The following is a 14,655-nucleotide window of genomic DNA, read 5'->3' as shown; positions in this document are numbered from 1 at the left end:
TTGCACAATTTCTAGACTTGTTACTAGTATTGTGTTATCTTTGTATACTAAAATGCATTTAAAACAAATGCAGTTTCAACTTCTTAAATTACACAGAAAAGAAGCTCTAATCTGGATCTCTTGGGAGAGAGTGAGCTGGGAGAGATACAGGGTCTCCTAAAGTCATAGCACATGGGTGATACTAACTCTAGAGATTAGATGAATGCAAATTATTATGAACTCTGAGGGAGCAGTTTGTTACACTGTTAGTAAGCGCTCCTTGTGTCCTCTGTTTCTGAAGCAGTGTGGTAAATGTGGAATCCATTTGCCTGCCCTTGCACTTTCATTCCTCCATTTGGTAGTACAAGGACTCTCTGCTCTGGTTTTCACATCCCATCCCTGGGGATATGCACAGCACCTATCTCAAGGAGCTCTTGTGAGGATTAAATAAATCAATATATACAAAAAGCACTTAGATCTGCACCTGATGTCTGGAACCCAGTATATCCTAGTTGCTGTATGGTACTTCCTAAATAAATACATAAAATCATGATTAAAGTATATTTGGTTAACATATATAATTTGGCAAGAAGATGGAGTTATTATCATTATACCATTTTTATCATAGTCTCTAGAGATGAAGAGACCATGGTAATTTCTAGAAGTTTTGGATAAAAGACTGGTTCATATCCTCATGCTCAATTTGCTTCCTATAATTTATAGAGGGGTCAATGACTCATGACTTTGTGTAGTGTCCTTTTCCATATGCTAAATTTTTTATTTTTCAGGGTCTGGTTGTTTTTTTTTTTTTTTTGTATTGTTTCCATCTATCAGGATAGGTGTTTTAGTCAGCTTTGTGTCAATGTGACCCAAATCACTGATAAGAATGCTTATAGGAAGAAAAGTTTGTTCAAATTCACAATATCAGAGATTCAAGCCATGGTCAGCCCACTCCATTGCTCTGGGCCCAAAGTGAGGCCAAATGGCATGGGTCAAGGATTCAGCTGAGAGTAGCTGCTCACCTCATTCATGGTAATCAAAAAGCAGAGAAAAAGGAAGAGGGAAGGAAAAGGTAAGGAACCACTGGGAACCCCCCTCCTAGGGCATACCCCCAGTGACCCATCTCTTTCAGCCATGCCCCACCTGCCTACAGTTATTACCCAGTCCATTCAAACTAGGATAGACTGATTAGGTTACACATCTTAGAATCCAATCATTTCACCTCTCAACATTACTGCATTAACACAGGCACTGTTGAGGGTCACCTCATAAATATATACAGTCACAATAATGGATGTGTTTATTGTGCATGAAGGCAGCATGTCCACTTAATCCTTGATCATGGATGTCTTAAAGGTTGGGTTAAAAAATTTTTTTTTAAAGTTTCTGACTCCATTTCTCCATTCTCCATGATAATAAACAGAACTGGATTCTAAACAATGAATGTTCTTGACGGTTTTACTGACCCGAATCCTGAGGTTATTCATATATCCTTTCTAGAATTACAAAGATATCATGCGAAGATTTTCCTGGGAATTAAAACAGCCTTAAATTATAAACATGGGTCCTGAAGAAATGTTTCCCAAACAGCCAGTTAATTGCTAAACAAATAAAAACTAAAGTCCCTTTAATGCCTGAATGAATGGTTTGAGCAGACTCCAGGTATGGAACAAATGTTTTAAAAATGCAAAGATCCTCTGCCCCCCATCTCCCCCCCCTTTTTTTTAAAAAAAAAATCAGCCTACCATGGAGAACCCAGGAGGTCAGCAGGGAATTAGAAAGAGTGTTTCTATGCCAAAGAAGAGGCTTGGCCAGGAGACTTGTTCTCTGTTAAGGCTGCTCTTGGCAGTTCCACTAGGTACTGAGAATGCAAACATGAAATATGACTCTGAGCCCTGATGAAATTTAATTCTCCACAGGACAACTCTGCTCTGTTCTTTTGGTGGAGGAGAACCAGAGAGCTTTCCTGGGATTCATAGAGAGTTTGTCCAGGATCTTAAGTATCAAGAGTTAGGTCTTAATTCTAAGTCCTTCTCTATTTCTCTCTAGGAAGAAATCATATTTATCTTTATTCTGGAAACATTCTCCGTTCCTATAAAGCGCTACACATCCTCCTCTTCCTCGACTTCTTTCTTCTCACTTCTGGATGAGGATTTCAAAGACTCTTTGGGTTGAGAATCCTAAGCCATTTTCCCCAGCATCACGGTTTGTCCCTGTGCTCCTACCGACGCATCTCTTCTCCGCAGCGCTTCTTGCAAACCAACTCCGTCCAACTTTCCCTTGCAGACTCCAGCAGGGGCGCCCTCCCAGCAACCGACTGCGGCGGACAAAAGCGACCTCAGCTTGGAGACCCGGAGCCGCGCGCTCCGTGCCCGGAGGAGCGGACTGCGCCTCCTGTGCCCCTCCAGCCATCTGCGCTCACAACTGGGCAGGTTCGGGACCTCCGCCTTGGGTTCTGTGGCCCTTGCCCACCCTTGGTTTCTCGCCTCTGGACCCTTCCTCTCTGGGCACCAAATCATCCCAATTCTCTCCATCTCCAGGGCAGATCAACTGAACCTTTTCCCCTCTTTTGCAAACGCCTCCGACCACTCTCCCAGCCCCCAGCGAGAAAGCCGAGAAAGCCCAGCCCGCGTCTCCCCAATTATACTGGTCCCTTAGGGGCTCCATCACTGCCCGCCGCCCTAATTCATGCTTATTCATATTCATTCTCTTTCTTTCTCTCTGTCCCTCTTTCTCCTTCCCCAAAGACTCCTAACAAGACAGGCTGATCCTCTCCAGTGGCACTCCCTTTCATTCATCCCCTCCCAACACACTCGCGCACACACACAACACACACACACACACTCCGACCCAGACAGCCCACTGCACTTTCCAGACGCCCACCTCCTAGATACTCCCCTCCCCTAAAGAGACATTCACCCACTCACCATCTGTAGCCTCCTTCCGCCCCCCGCCCCGCCCGCTTAGCCAGCTCCCCCTACCCAAGAAGCAAACCTACACAGTGGGAGGCAGGGACCCCCGCCAGACGCGCGGGTCGTGCGCGCCTCACTGACCTCGGCCCGCCCCGCTAGGAAACTAACAAAGACAGGCGCGAGCCCTGAGCCCAGGAGCGGCGAGCGGTGGCCGCGGGGCCGGCGTGCCTGGGCCGGGCCAAGCGAGCGCTAGAAGGGGCGCTGCTCCCGAGTCAGGAAGCCGCGGCGCCGGAGTACGTGGATCTCTCGCCTCCTGTGCAGCTCGGAAGCCGCAGGCACCATGGGCTGCTGCACCGGGCGCTTCTCGCTCATTTGCCTTTGCGCTCTGCAGCTGGTGAGTGTCCCGCGCGCCCCCCGCCCTGGTACTGGTCTCTTCCCGCGACTGGCCGCTGCTCGGAAACCAGTCATTCGGGGCTCTCTCCGCGGATCCACAGGTCGGGACAAGTGGCGGGAGGGCGAACCGGGCGCCCCTGCCGGCCCAACCCTCCTTGCCGCTTCTCTGGGCTCACGCTGCCCTCCAGGCTCGGGCACTCACAGGGTCTTCCCTGCCCACGGGAGGGCGCGGTCTCACTTTGGGTCCCAAGCGCTAGGGTTCACTGCGCCCCTACCGGGCATCGCCAAGCGGTCCAGGGGCTGCTACCGGGCGCTCCAGGAGTGAGCGTTTTCCCCGCCCCTTGTTCGGACACCTGGCTTTTGCACCCTCCGCTTTCCGGCTGAAGTTACACAGGGGCTTGAGGGCTCTTCTTGGGATGATTTCCAGGAACACTGCTTAATTAGGAGGTGCGTTGGGAATACACAGTTCAGAGGAGACCGCAGCAGCCTCAATTCTCTTAGTTAAGAGCGAGGTGGTCTTACCTTCAGCAAATCTAGCTGTGTGCTTTCAAACAGAGTAGTTCCAGCCCTGCCCTTTCAATTCCGCTTTAGATTAGCGAAAGACTGACAGCTGTCATCGGGGAGAGAACAGACTAAACTGGCTTTTTTTTTTTTTTTTTGGCCCAGTGCCTTGCGGAGGAAGTGCGTGGAATGGGGAGTTGGAAAACAGAGTGCAGATAAAAAGACAGTTCGATTTGGAGCAAGTATTCTTAATCCCTTTGGAAACTAGACTGACCCTGCGGTCTATTCCATGATCACTTGAGGTCAAGGCCATGTACCTTTTGTGTCAGACTTTGGTGTGTGAGCGATTAATAGACATCTCCCTTTCACTGCACTTATCACAGATCCTGTAGGTGCACCTCCACCCTTTCTTCTAAGCTTTGCATTTGTCACAAACCACAAAGGTGTAACTAGCATATTTTGACAAGCAGCCGGAAAAAGCTTTCAATGAACTTTACTGAGTAATGTCAACTCTTGCAAAACTCATTAACCGAAAGATGAAATAATTCTGTTTAGTAGTTAGTCTTGTTCCCTGAAGATTTTAACATGTTTTCACTTTCTCTTTGCTTCAGTGTTCCATAAAAACCTCATTTTAGATGTACTCATTGTTTACATAATGCATGCATTATTTACATATTCATTGGTTTGCAACCCGTTGGGTCTTAAGTCTTTGGACAATCCTTTCTGTCCTGCAAAAACTTATGCAGAACATATTTTATAGAATATTTTTTAAAAAATAATTTTAAAATTCACTCAAACACGTATGTTTGTTTGTTTTTTTTCACTAAGGAAAATGACCAAGGGATAATTTGTACTTTGGTTTTTAGAAAATGATATGACTTGTGAGTTGGAAAGCTGAATATTTAGTCAACACTTGATTCTATAAGACTGTAGAAAAACACACTGAATTTTGTAATCCATAATAGCATAATTTCTATTTTATGTGGAAATTACATACGGTTATTTATGCAGCAGATTCATCAATACAATTATGATTTTCTTAATTGGCAATGTAATATTTATGATAACAGTTTGAGGTATCATCCATCAGTTCAGAATGCCTCCATTTCCCAAGTACCCCTTTTTCCCTGATACAATGAACTCATTCTCAAAACTTATCTGAAAATTCCATTTCTCTGTGGAGTCTTCCTTCTTACACCAGGTGAAATCACTTTGCCTCAGCCATTTGCTTATTTTCTTGGACACATTTTATCCCCTTTTCAATTATCTCAAGTTATTAAAGTGTTACCTCTCATCACTAGATTGTAAGCAACTTGATGGTAGGGAATATGACATTATTCATTTTTGAAAATTGCTAATTCTTAGTGTTTATATTAGGAACAGAAATATATTTGCTGAACTTATGATATCACTTACTACTGGCAATCTATACATAATTTTGACATAAATATTTTGTCTCCTAAATTTGTTCTCTGAGAAAGGTACCCATCTCACAGGTTTGCAGATGAGGAAGTTGATATTCATAGTTAAATAATTTTTTTTCAACATTGATAGTTTTGGGATGGTAAATACAGTGTGATGATAACAATTATTTAACAGCTGTGTCTTAAATAAAACAAAACATGAGTGTTTATTTCACATTAGTATGTCATATATGGTAATATGTATATAGAGAATATGTAGGCCTCCATTTATAAGCATACTACTAATAAAATATGCAATACTCTTATGTAAATTCTGCCTGACCCATTACATCTGGCAGAATCCTTTTATTAAATTTGATAAACTCTTGGTTCTGTAGTGATGATATAAATGCTGGTTAATATTTGCATTTGTTTTAAGAAGAAGGGAAAGTAAAACAAGGGAGAAATATTGGAATTTCATGAATGACATGAACAGATATTTTTCTGAATTGGATAATAGTTTCCAAATACTGGAAAATTGGGGCTGGGGATGTGGCTCAAGCGGTAGCGCGCTCACCTGGCATGCATGCGCCCTGGGTTCGATCCTCAACACCACATACAAACAAAGATGTTGTGTCCACCGAAAACTAAAATAAATAAATAAATATTTAAAAAAAAAAAAACAAATACTGGAAAATTACTTCAATTTCTTTTGTGTTGTTGACAATGCAGTGTTTGTATACATGACACTTTGAGGTTTAAATTGTATTCTGAAAAAAATATTTCTCCATCACTTTCTTAAGTCTAGAAAATCAATGGACCAGTTACATCCTGATTTGTAGCATGTTCCAACTTCTTTGATGTAAATACTTCCACGTTGGTCAATTTCAAGTATACTTTTAAGCTAGCCTCTTCAGCATACAAATGAAATAGGCACTAATAACCTCAAAAGCATAGATAAATTGAATGTGGTAAAATAAATAGGAAGAGGTTGATTTTAAATATTTAGTACCTGTTTTTATAGGAATTATTTATATTTAAATGTGTATTGTTTGTTAATAATGCTTGGGTTTAACAGCTGGCTCAAAAAATTCCTAAATATTTTACAAACCAACTCTCTGAGCCCATATAAGCCTGCTCCAGTATATTGCAGGATAGAGGTCTGTGCTTCCCAGATCTGGTACTCTTTCCACTGAAGCTAGCTGTCTTTCTTTTTTTCCTTTCGTGTTTTTCTCTGTTCCACCAACTGTTGGAACATGGAGGTTATGAAGCAGTAAACAAGTGTGGGTGTTGAGAGGGATGGCATTCAGCAATCCCATTTGCTGAACAGAATCTCCACTAAGAATTGACTGCAAGATTAATAAACAGATGGCACATAAGTGCCTCCTAAAAGTTAAAAGAAAGAAAGATTTTAAAAATTATTTTATTCCTATTTCATCTGAACTATGTACCCTTCATAGTGGAAAAAAATCAGGAAAATCAAATCAGAGAGAACTTACTATTTTTTTAGTCTTGTATATGTAGAAGAGTTTTGATTTACAAAAATCTATCTTCTACTTTCTTCCTTGCATTGCTCTGTCCATTTTTCATGATTATATTTTCTCTGTGCTTCTATCCCTAAGCAACTGTATGTATTTGCCCCACATTTTGTATTCAGGTTCCTGATTTTACTGGATGAAATAAAAGAGAAAGTGAAAAGAATAAATACAGGACAATAGAAAACCGTGGAGGGACTCTTTCCTTAAAAAGTGATTAATTGCAGTATCACAGATCCAGCAAGTCATCCAAGAACTTTTAAATATATTTTATTTTGTTTTTTGTTAAACAATATGTATTCTATCATCAGATAGGTGTAGTTTAGACTTAAGAAGAATACCTGAACATATGCTTTAGGTCACCACATTGAACTGAGTCTCAATTGCAAGTTTTTAACATGAACTTCACATGTCATTTCAAAGCCATCTTCTCCCAGCTGCCTCAGAGAAGTGTTGAACATATTTGGATATGTTCCCAATCAGAGAAATCAGATTCTAAGCCATGTTCAACAAAACTTTGTCTTTGGATATTGCTACCAGGGGAGATTTATTCACTTTTCATCACTTTAAGCAGAGAGTCATATTTACTATTAGAACTAATAATCAGTGCAACAAATTTCCAATCTCTTTCTTGACATATCACATAAACCCTAAAAGATGCATAAAAATGATCAGATGTTACCATATGCATGGGATGTATATCTTTACTTTAGAGAACATCCTTTCAAATTAGAGAACATTAACGTTTTTTTCTTACAGTGGAAAAAAATGAAACTTTTATTTCAAGATAAAAGTTTCATTTACTTTTTTTCTCTACTGAATTCAAACTATCTTTGAGCAAAGCCACCTCTAAAGCTAAGAGGAAGTGTGTTGGAGGTGTCTGAATGATGCTGGTGTAGCTGTGATAACAAGTTTTTAATTAAGTCATATGAAATACACGGCTCACCTGTCATAGGTATTGGACAGCCAATAAAGAAACACATTTCTTTTATTATGTTGATATAATTATATTTTTGTTTTAACCTGGTTTTAATTTTAATAGCTTTTTTTCTTCTTTTGTGCAATATAATTCTTAATCATCAAGTTTCCAATCTCTTTATTTCAGTACTCTAGTTCATCCTATGAAACTTAGAAAAGGTTAGGGAAATTAAAATCAGAGCTAATAATGAGAATTTCTTTATAATGTGACTGGTGTTAAAGTCATCGTGCATTAGCCAATGCTGAGGGGTAGACCAGCAGTTCTTGAAGAGCAGAATGAATTGTGCTTTTACAAAAAGTGTGTGTGTGTGTGTGTGTGTGAGAGAGAGAGAGAGAGAGAGAGAGAGAGGGAGAGAGAGAAACAGATGTGTTTGGAGACAGAATAGCTCTATTTCGGACACTTTAAGATTTTGACTGATGGCCAGGTATATGAGCTTGGAACTCAGAGGACAAGATTGTACTGAACACCCGAAATTGGGACTCATGAACAAAATTGGTATTTAAAGCCCTGGGTGAGATCACCTTGGGAAAGAGTGTAGAGATAAATGAGAATAGTAGTGTAGTCAGAACTCAATATAGGATGGAGTAGAGAATTAGGAGCCAGAAAAAGATAACAAAAGAAATAGCCAACTTGCTTTAAAAAATAAAGCTGGTATTTCAAGATAAAAGTTAAAAAATAGAGCTGAATTCAATAGTAATAATAAAGATGTATGCCAAAAAATGATGATGATAAATTTTTAATTCTTTTTCTTTTTGAGGTTAAGATCATTGTTTATATATATAATATATTATATATAATAGCTATATATATGAATACTTATATTTTGTATTCTGTCCCAGTTAAGGAAGGTTCATAATGCTAAAGTCAATAGGAAAAATGATTTCCATCACATTTCAAGGGGTATGGAGCAACAGAGATATTTTATTTCATGAGAGTTAATTAATAATTTTATTAAACCTTTAGAAAACTACTAAATAGTAATTTAAATTAGCATTGCCATTAATACAGTTAACATGGATTAGTTGTGATTAAACATGGACCCTTCAGTTATCAGAGTGTTTTGCTGTTATATGAGTAAGAGCATACTCTGACTGCAAAGGACTGAGGAGAGTCTTGTGGGATGATGAATTGTTTCTTCCAAGGGATATGCGATGTCCTAACTACCTGCACCTCAGAGTCTGATCTTATTTAGAAATGGGGTTTATTATAAAGGTAAAGTTAAAATAAAGTTGTTAAGGTAAGTCCTGATCAGGTATGACTGGTGGCCCTGAGAAAGGGAAATGAGGACACAAAGTCAGGGAAATTCAGAGGGAAAGTGAAGTGAAGATACAAAGGATGGCATTTGATGACTGGGACAGGAGTGATGTCCGACACACCAAGGGATGCCACAGATTGTGGAAAAGCACCAATAGACGGAAAGGGGCAAGGAAGGGTTTCTTTACAAGATTCAGAGGAAGCATGATCCTACTGACCAATTGATGTTGGGCTTCTAGCCTTCAGAACTATGAGGCAGATGTTTCTGTTGTTTAAGACGACGTGGTGGGGTAGGTCAGGCTTGAGAACTTTTATCTAGTGATTGGTTCCCTTATGGGATTCATGGGATTGGCCATATCAGAGTGACCTGAGGGACTTCTGAGAACTAGTGACTTAAGCTACACCAAGTTCCACTGAGCAGAAATATTTTGGAGAGAGTCTTGGGAATCTTAAATTATTCAAATAAAGAGTTGTATGGTTCAGAAAACTTAAAAAGTCTTCTGATCCTTCTTAAGGCTGTTGAGGACATACTGAAGTTTCTGAAGGTAAATGGTGAGGGAGCTGATCTCCTAGGATGACTCAGACCTAAGCTTAGCTGAGTTGAACCTCTGGATCTTTGTAGCTCTTTACAATTTCTGTCTGTGTTATCTCTATTATGGAACCATAATGTGTATGAAAACAGTCATCCTAATGGGATCCTTGAGAATTGTTGGAAGGGCGGGGCATGTTTCCCTTCCTGAACAGGACAGTCACTAAGACATGTGGTATCAGGTGTATCTGCAACAGGCTCCATGTTCTTTCTAAATGTAGGCCAGGTCAAGTTCACCATCTGGACTGGAAAGGATGTCCGGATGAGTCCCCAGGAGGAAATGGACTAGTTACCCACTTATGGCCATCTTTGGACATTGCCTCTATTTCCATAGCCCAGATCACTCTGCCTTTACAAAAGGTGACTTGAGCATCATACTGCATGATTTCTAGGCTTATTTGGAGTAAATGTATTCAAAATTTCTTCTCTAGGACACACTAAAACAATTCTAGACCCTATTTCTGAAGTTTAAAATGTTCCTGTTTTCACTTTATAAGGTCCTAATTGTATTATTACTATCATTGTTATAATTGACAAATAATAATTATATTTGTTTATGGGCTATAATGTGATGTTTTGACACATTTATGCAATATGGAATAATTAAAATGAGCTAATTAGCATATTCATTACCTATCTTTTTTTTATGTGAATGTGAGACATTTGAAATTTACTCTCAGCAATTTTGAAATACATAGTACATTTCAATTAACCATAGTCACTGTGCGGTGCAATAGATATCACACCAAAGTTCTTATGTTTATGGCCCTGACTGATATTAATTTGATTATGTCTTTCTAGTGGGTATTTATAAGCAATTTCTGAAGGTTTCTGTCAAATTTATACACTCAGATCTTTTCTCTCTTAAGCTTCAGCCACTTATTTATCTTTTCATTTTATTGAATAAAATTTTAGATTCTTCAGGTTGAAGCTGGATTTTATGATTTGTCCTTTCCTAAAACCTTTCTTTAGTTTTCTGCCCTGCCCTCTTAGACCTATTGAATTTAACCTCAACAAGTTTGCCTAATTAATCTTTCTTAAATGGTATTTTCATCAGGTCACTCCTTAAAAAAAAAAAACATAATGTCTTTATTTAAACTACCATTTGCCCTAAATATCTCACCAATATAGAATTCTTTTCCACTTCTTTAAATCTACATCCTCAGTTCCATAGAGACACATCTCAGGATTCCATAAACCACCTGTGTTCATACTCTTGTGTCCTTGAACACATTGGAGCTCAGCTTTTCTGAAATGAATTTCAAGGTTATAAAATTGAGAAGATGGAATTGAACACAGTTCACCAAAATGGAAATATTTATATATACCTATGAATTTTGTTTGTCATAAAGTGCTATTGATTTTTTGGAATAATGTCCCCAATTTTGATCAAATCATTTTTTATTCTGGTCACATGGATTTTTGATGTGCCCATTTTTTTCTTTTCTTCTAAGAGGATAATCCTTATTATAGGATTTTGAGAAATAAATTGTTTTCTATACTCAGAACTTCAATAGCATTTACTATTAAACTTGAGCTGTTTGTCTTTTTTTAAAACTTTACCTTGCAAATTTTATCTGTGATGCAGCAATATATCAGATCTCCTGAAGATTTGAATAATTATCCAGATTATATAAGGAAGGAATTTTAAATAACTAAACATCAAAAATTTGGAGTTTATCTTACTTAAGATATTAGCATTAGAGACAAAAATGCATATTGATATAAACTTTGCTCGGCTTATTTGCAGAAGTTTAGACAAATGAAAAGGAAAAACAAATCTGTATAAGTTTATTTTTGTTATTGATCATTTGTTTTTACCAGATGAAATACATCTTGCTTAGAGAAGCAAAGTAAGGCTGGTTAATGTTTCTGGTAGTATTTAGAAATCAATGAGAAGTTTAAAAAGGAAACCACGATGATTCTGTAACCAATTACTTATTTTGTTTTTCTTATAGTGCTTTCTATATTGTACTTTAAAATAACTTTAATATTAATTTTGAATAAAAGAGAGAACTTTTCAAACCTAATTTTGAAGATGATTGCATGTAATTGTAAGGATACTATTTGGCAAATACTTGATACGATTAAGTGTAACTTCTTTCTTAGGTTGCATCAAAAATTCACATTTTTAATCTCCATTAACACTAGCTGGTGTTAATGTGTGTGAATCTTCATGCATTGACAACTCAATGCCACTTTGCACTTGAATATAATACTTTATCAATATTAGTATTCAAAAATGTCAGTTAAATAGAAGTACATGCATCAGACACAACACACAAACTATCAATTTTACATTTTTAATTTCATATGTTTTGCAGTGATACTAAAAGTGAGAGATAGGCTCTGAATACCTTGTGATAAAACATTCTTGTCTAGGTTTAGGTAGAGTTTTAAGATGAGCAAAGTAAAAAAAAAATCTTTAAAAAATGCGAATGGAAATACTTACATAAAATAGGGAAGGTGAAACCCTTGAGCTAGTAAATTGCTGTTCTCTTTGATGCTAGTGAAAGAGTCCCCAGTTCACTGATTTGAAGGAGAGCTGTTTATCCAGAGGGATATAAGGGTGAAGACTGATGGGCAACAGAGTTTGGGATACTGAGAACAGGTCCAATTGCAAGAATTAAATAACCCATTTTTGAAGGAAGCAAGGGACAAATGTGTCAGAGCTAATAATTTTAGTACTTAAAATTGATTTTTTCCTTTTCTTTTTCTTTTCTGCTTAGAGGATCATTCATTAGAACGGTTTTCCTGACTAATTGTATACCTGAATCATTGAGTGGAATTAAAAATCCTATACCTTCCTTCCACTCTCTCCACAGGTCCTTGCATTCAGAATGGTCCATGCAGATATTCAGTTCATTTATTAACTAGAGGTACTGGAACAGGTTTATAGCAGCAGGTTCTCTCGATTGAACATGAGTGATATAAGTGCGACTATATTGCTGACAGTTTCTCTTATTCCAGTAATGAGAGACATAGTTATATGTTAGTATTGATTAATATACAATAGAATAAGAACTTGCATGTGGGAAGCCAGAAGCTATAGAAGAGGTTGATTGGTTAATTTGGTTAATTAAGGTACAAAGAATAAGACTCTACACTCAAGTTGCATTTCCTGTACCTCTAACTAACTGCAAATGATCTTAATTAAGATAATGGGGAATATAAAATTTTCATTAGTGAAAATTATCAAATTCTTGCTTAAAATATAAGCAGGACATCCTTCAAAATATAGTTTGTGGAAGGTAAAGGTAACATATCTTAGATGTGAGGCCTTATCAAGAAATCATCTAGAGCTATCTTTAGCTCCAAGGCAGGACTGTGTGTGACTCTTCAGTATTGGAGACTCTTCTGTTGATTCTCAAATCTCTCTGAAAATGATAACGTTGCTCCAATTTCTACTCTATCTTCTGTATATTTGCTTTTTAACCTGGATGGTGAAAAGCAGATGGAGACAATTATGGGCTGGATATAGCTTGTACCAGCTGGGGAGAATTTATGGTTAGGTTTTCAGGAGTTTTATTGAGACAGTTGTTAAACACAGATTGATTAAAAATTGATTATATATTGGTTTGGGGGTGTGGCTCAAGCGGTAATGCGCTCGCCTGGCATGCGCGAGGCGCTGGGTTCGATCCTCAGCACCATATAAAAATAAAATAAAGGTGTGTCCACCAAAAACTTAAAAATTAATATTAAAAAATTCTCTCTCTCTCTCTTAAAAAGTTGATTATATAAATAGTTTATTAAATTATTTTGGAAACAAAGTTACTACATATTCAAAAGTAATGCTTTCTAATTGTTTTACTGCATTATACTGCTATGTGTGCTCTGAAGACTGTATACACTTACAGTATCAATTATGGTAGAAATTCTGCCATTTATTGAGCATCTCATCCCAATCTTGCATCCTGTTACATCATATTGGTAGCTAAAATTTTACTATGAAGGAAATACTTATATTATGAAAATACACAAGGGTCACAAGTCAGTCCCCCTTCCAGCTCCATGAGAGCACATTTAAACATTTACTAGCATGCCACCAGGCAGGGGCTTTCATCAGAAAAAGGCCAATTTTCCTCTTTGTACAAGTAGGAAGTGGTTTATAATCCCTTAATAATTATGCATATGACTTATTAATCCATTAATTAATGTCTATATAAGAAGTACAGTTTATAACCTAACTGACTTTGTTTATTGAGTACATCTATTCAATTTAAACATAAGAAAGTTTTTATTTTTAAAAATTTTCAATATTAAGTCTTTTTGTATAGTCACTTAAGGATTTTCCTGAAGTGTTCATGAACATTGCAGTTGGTAACTGATTTGTGCACTAAATGGTCCAGCATTGATAGTAGTTCACAGCTTTCAGTTTTAGGTGCCTGATGAGAATCTAGAGTCTCACACTGTGGGAGATTCATTTCTGCCTAACATGTGTCAATTGGCTTCCATGAGCAAGGAAAGACTCACTCCAATAACCAGTCACCTGTCTGTAGTATTGGCCCTAATTGCTTCTTTACAAAAGAATGTCAAGTAATCAATGGCAAAAACTTTCAAGTACCCTTTTTACACCAATGGCTGGTCCTTCTAGGCTGGGTTGAGCTGCAGTTTTCCATTGTTCCCACATTGAAACACTGCATATAGGATCTCAAAGAGGGTATAACAATGTGATTTATTTGGGAGCATGCTAACCAGTATTTAGCTCAAAATATTTATGTTCTAAATTGTAAAAAGCAATTATTGCTACAGTGTAGGACAAATCCTGTTGCACTTGAAATTCTCTTGTTTTATTTTCATAACATCTTCACAAGATATATGTGAATATATTCCCATTTACAGATGAAAATACCAAAATAGGGACAATTAAGCGGTGTGTTGAAATCATATTATGGTATGGTTTAAAGCATGAAAAATATAGAAATGTGGACATCAAAATTTTGTGTGTGAGATCTTATGACTGCATTTTTAAAAAGGTTGTTTTTCTTGGTTTTGGCCAAAATTGTGCAAAAAGTAGTTATATCAGCAGGATTTTATGTATATATATATATATATATATATATATATATATATATATAATATATATACACACACACACACACACACTCTT

General features: G+C 37.6%; 1 protein-coding gene across 2 annotated transcripts in view; it reads left to right on the top strand.

Moving 5' to 3' along the window:
- Positions 1 to 2,309: 2,309 nt before the first annotated feature.
- Nkain3 (sodium/potassium transporting ATPase interacting 3) overlaps positions 2,310 to 14,655 on the top strand; it is a 601,416-nt gene continuing 589,070 nt past the window's right edge. For both annotated transcript variants that reach the window (XM_048783012.1, XM_048783011.1), the window contains exon 1: positions 2,310 to 3,285. In XM_048783012.1, the coding sequence (XP_048638969.1) occupies positions 3,232 to 3,285 (54 nt within the window). In that variant the 5' untranslated portion in view covers positions 2,310 to 3,231. The remainder of the gene's footprint in view (positions 3,286 to 14,655) is intronic.

The sequence above is a fragment of the Marmota marmota genome, unplaced genomic scaffold (assembly GCF_001458135.2).
Source record: "Marmota marmota marmota unplaced genomic scaffold, marMar, whole genome shotgun sequence".
Classification (NCBI taxonomy): Eukaryota; Metazoa; Chordata; class Mammalia; order Rodentia; family Sciuridae; genus Marmota; species Marmota marmota.
This window is presented reverse-complemented; position numbering and strand designations above follow the sequence as displayed.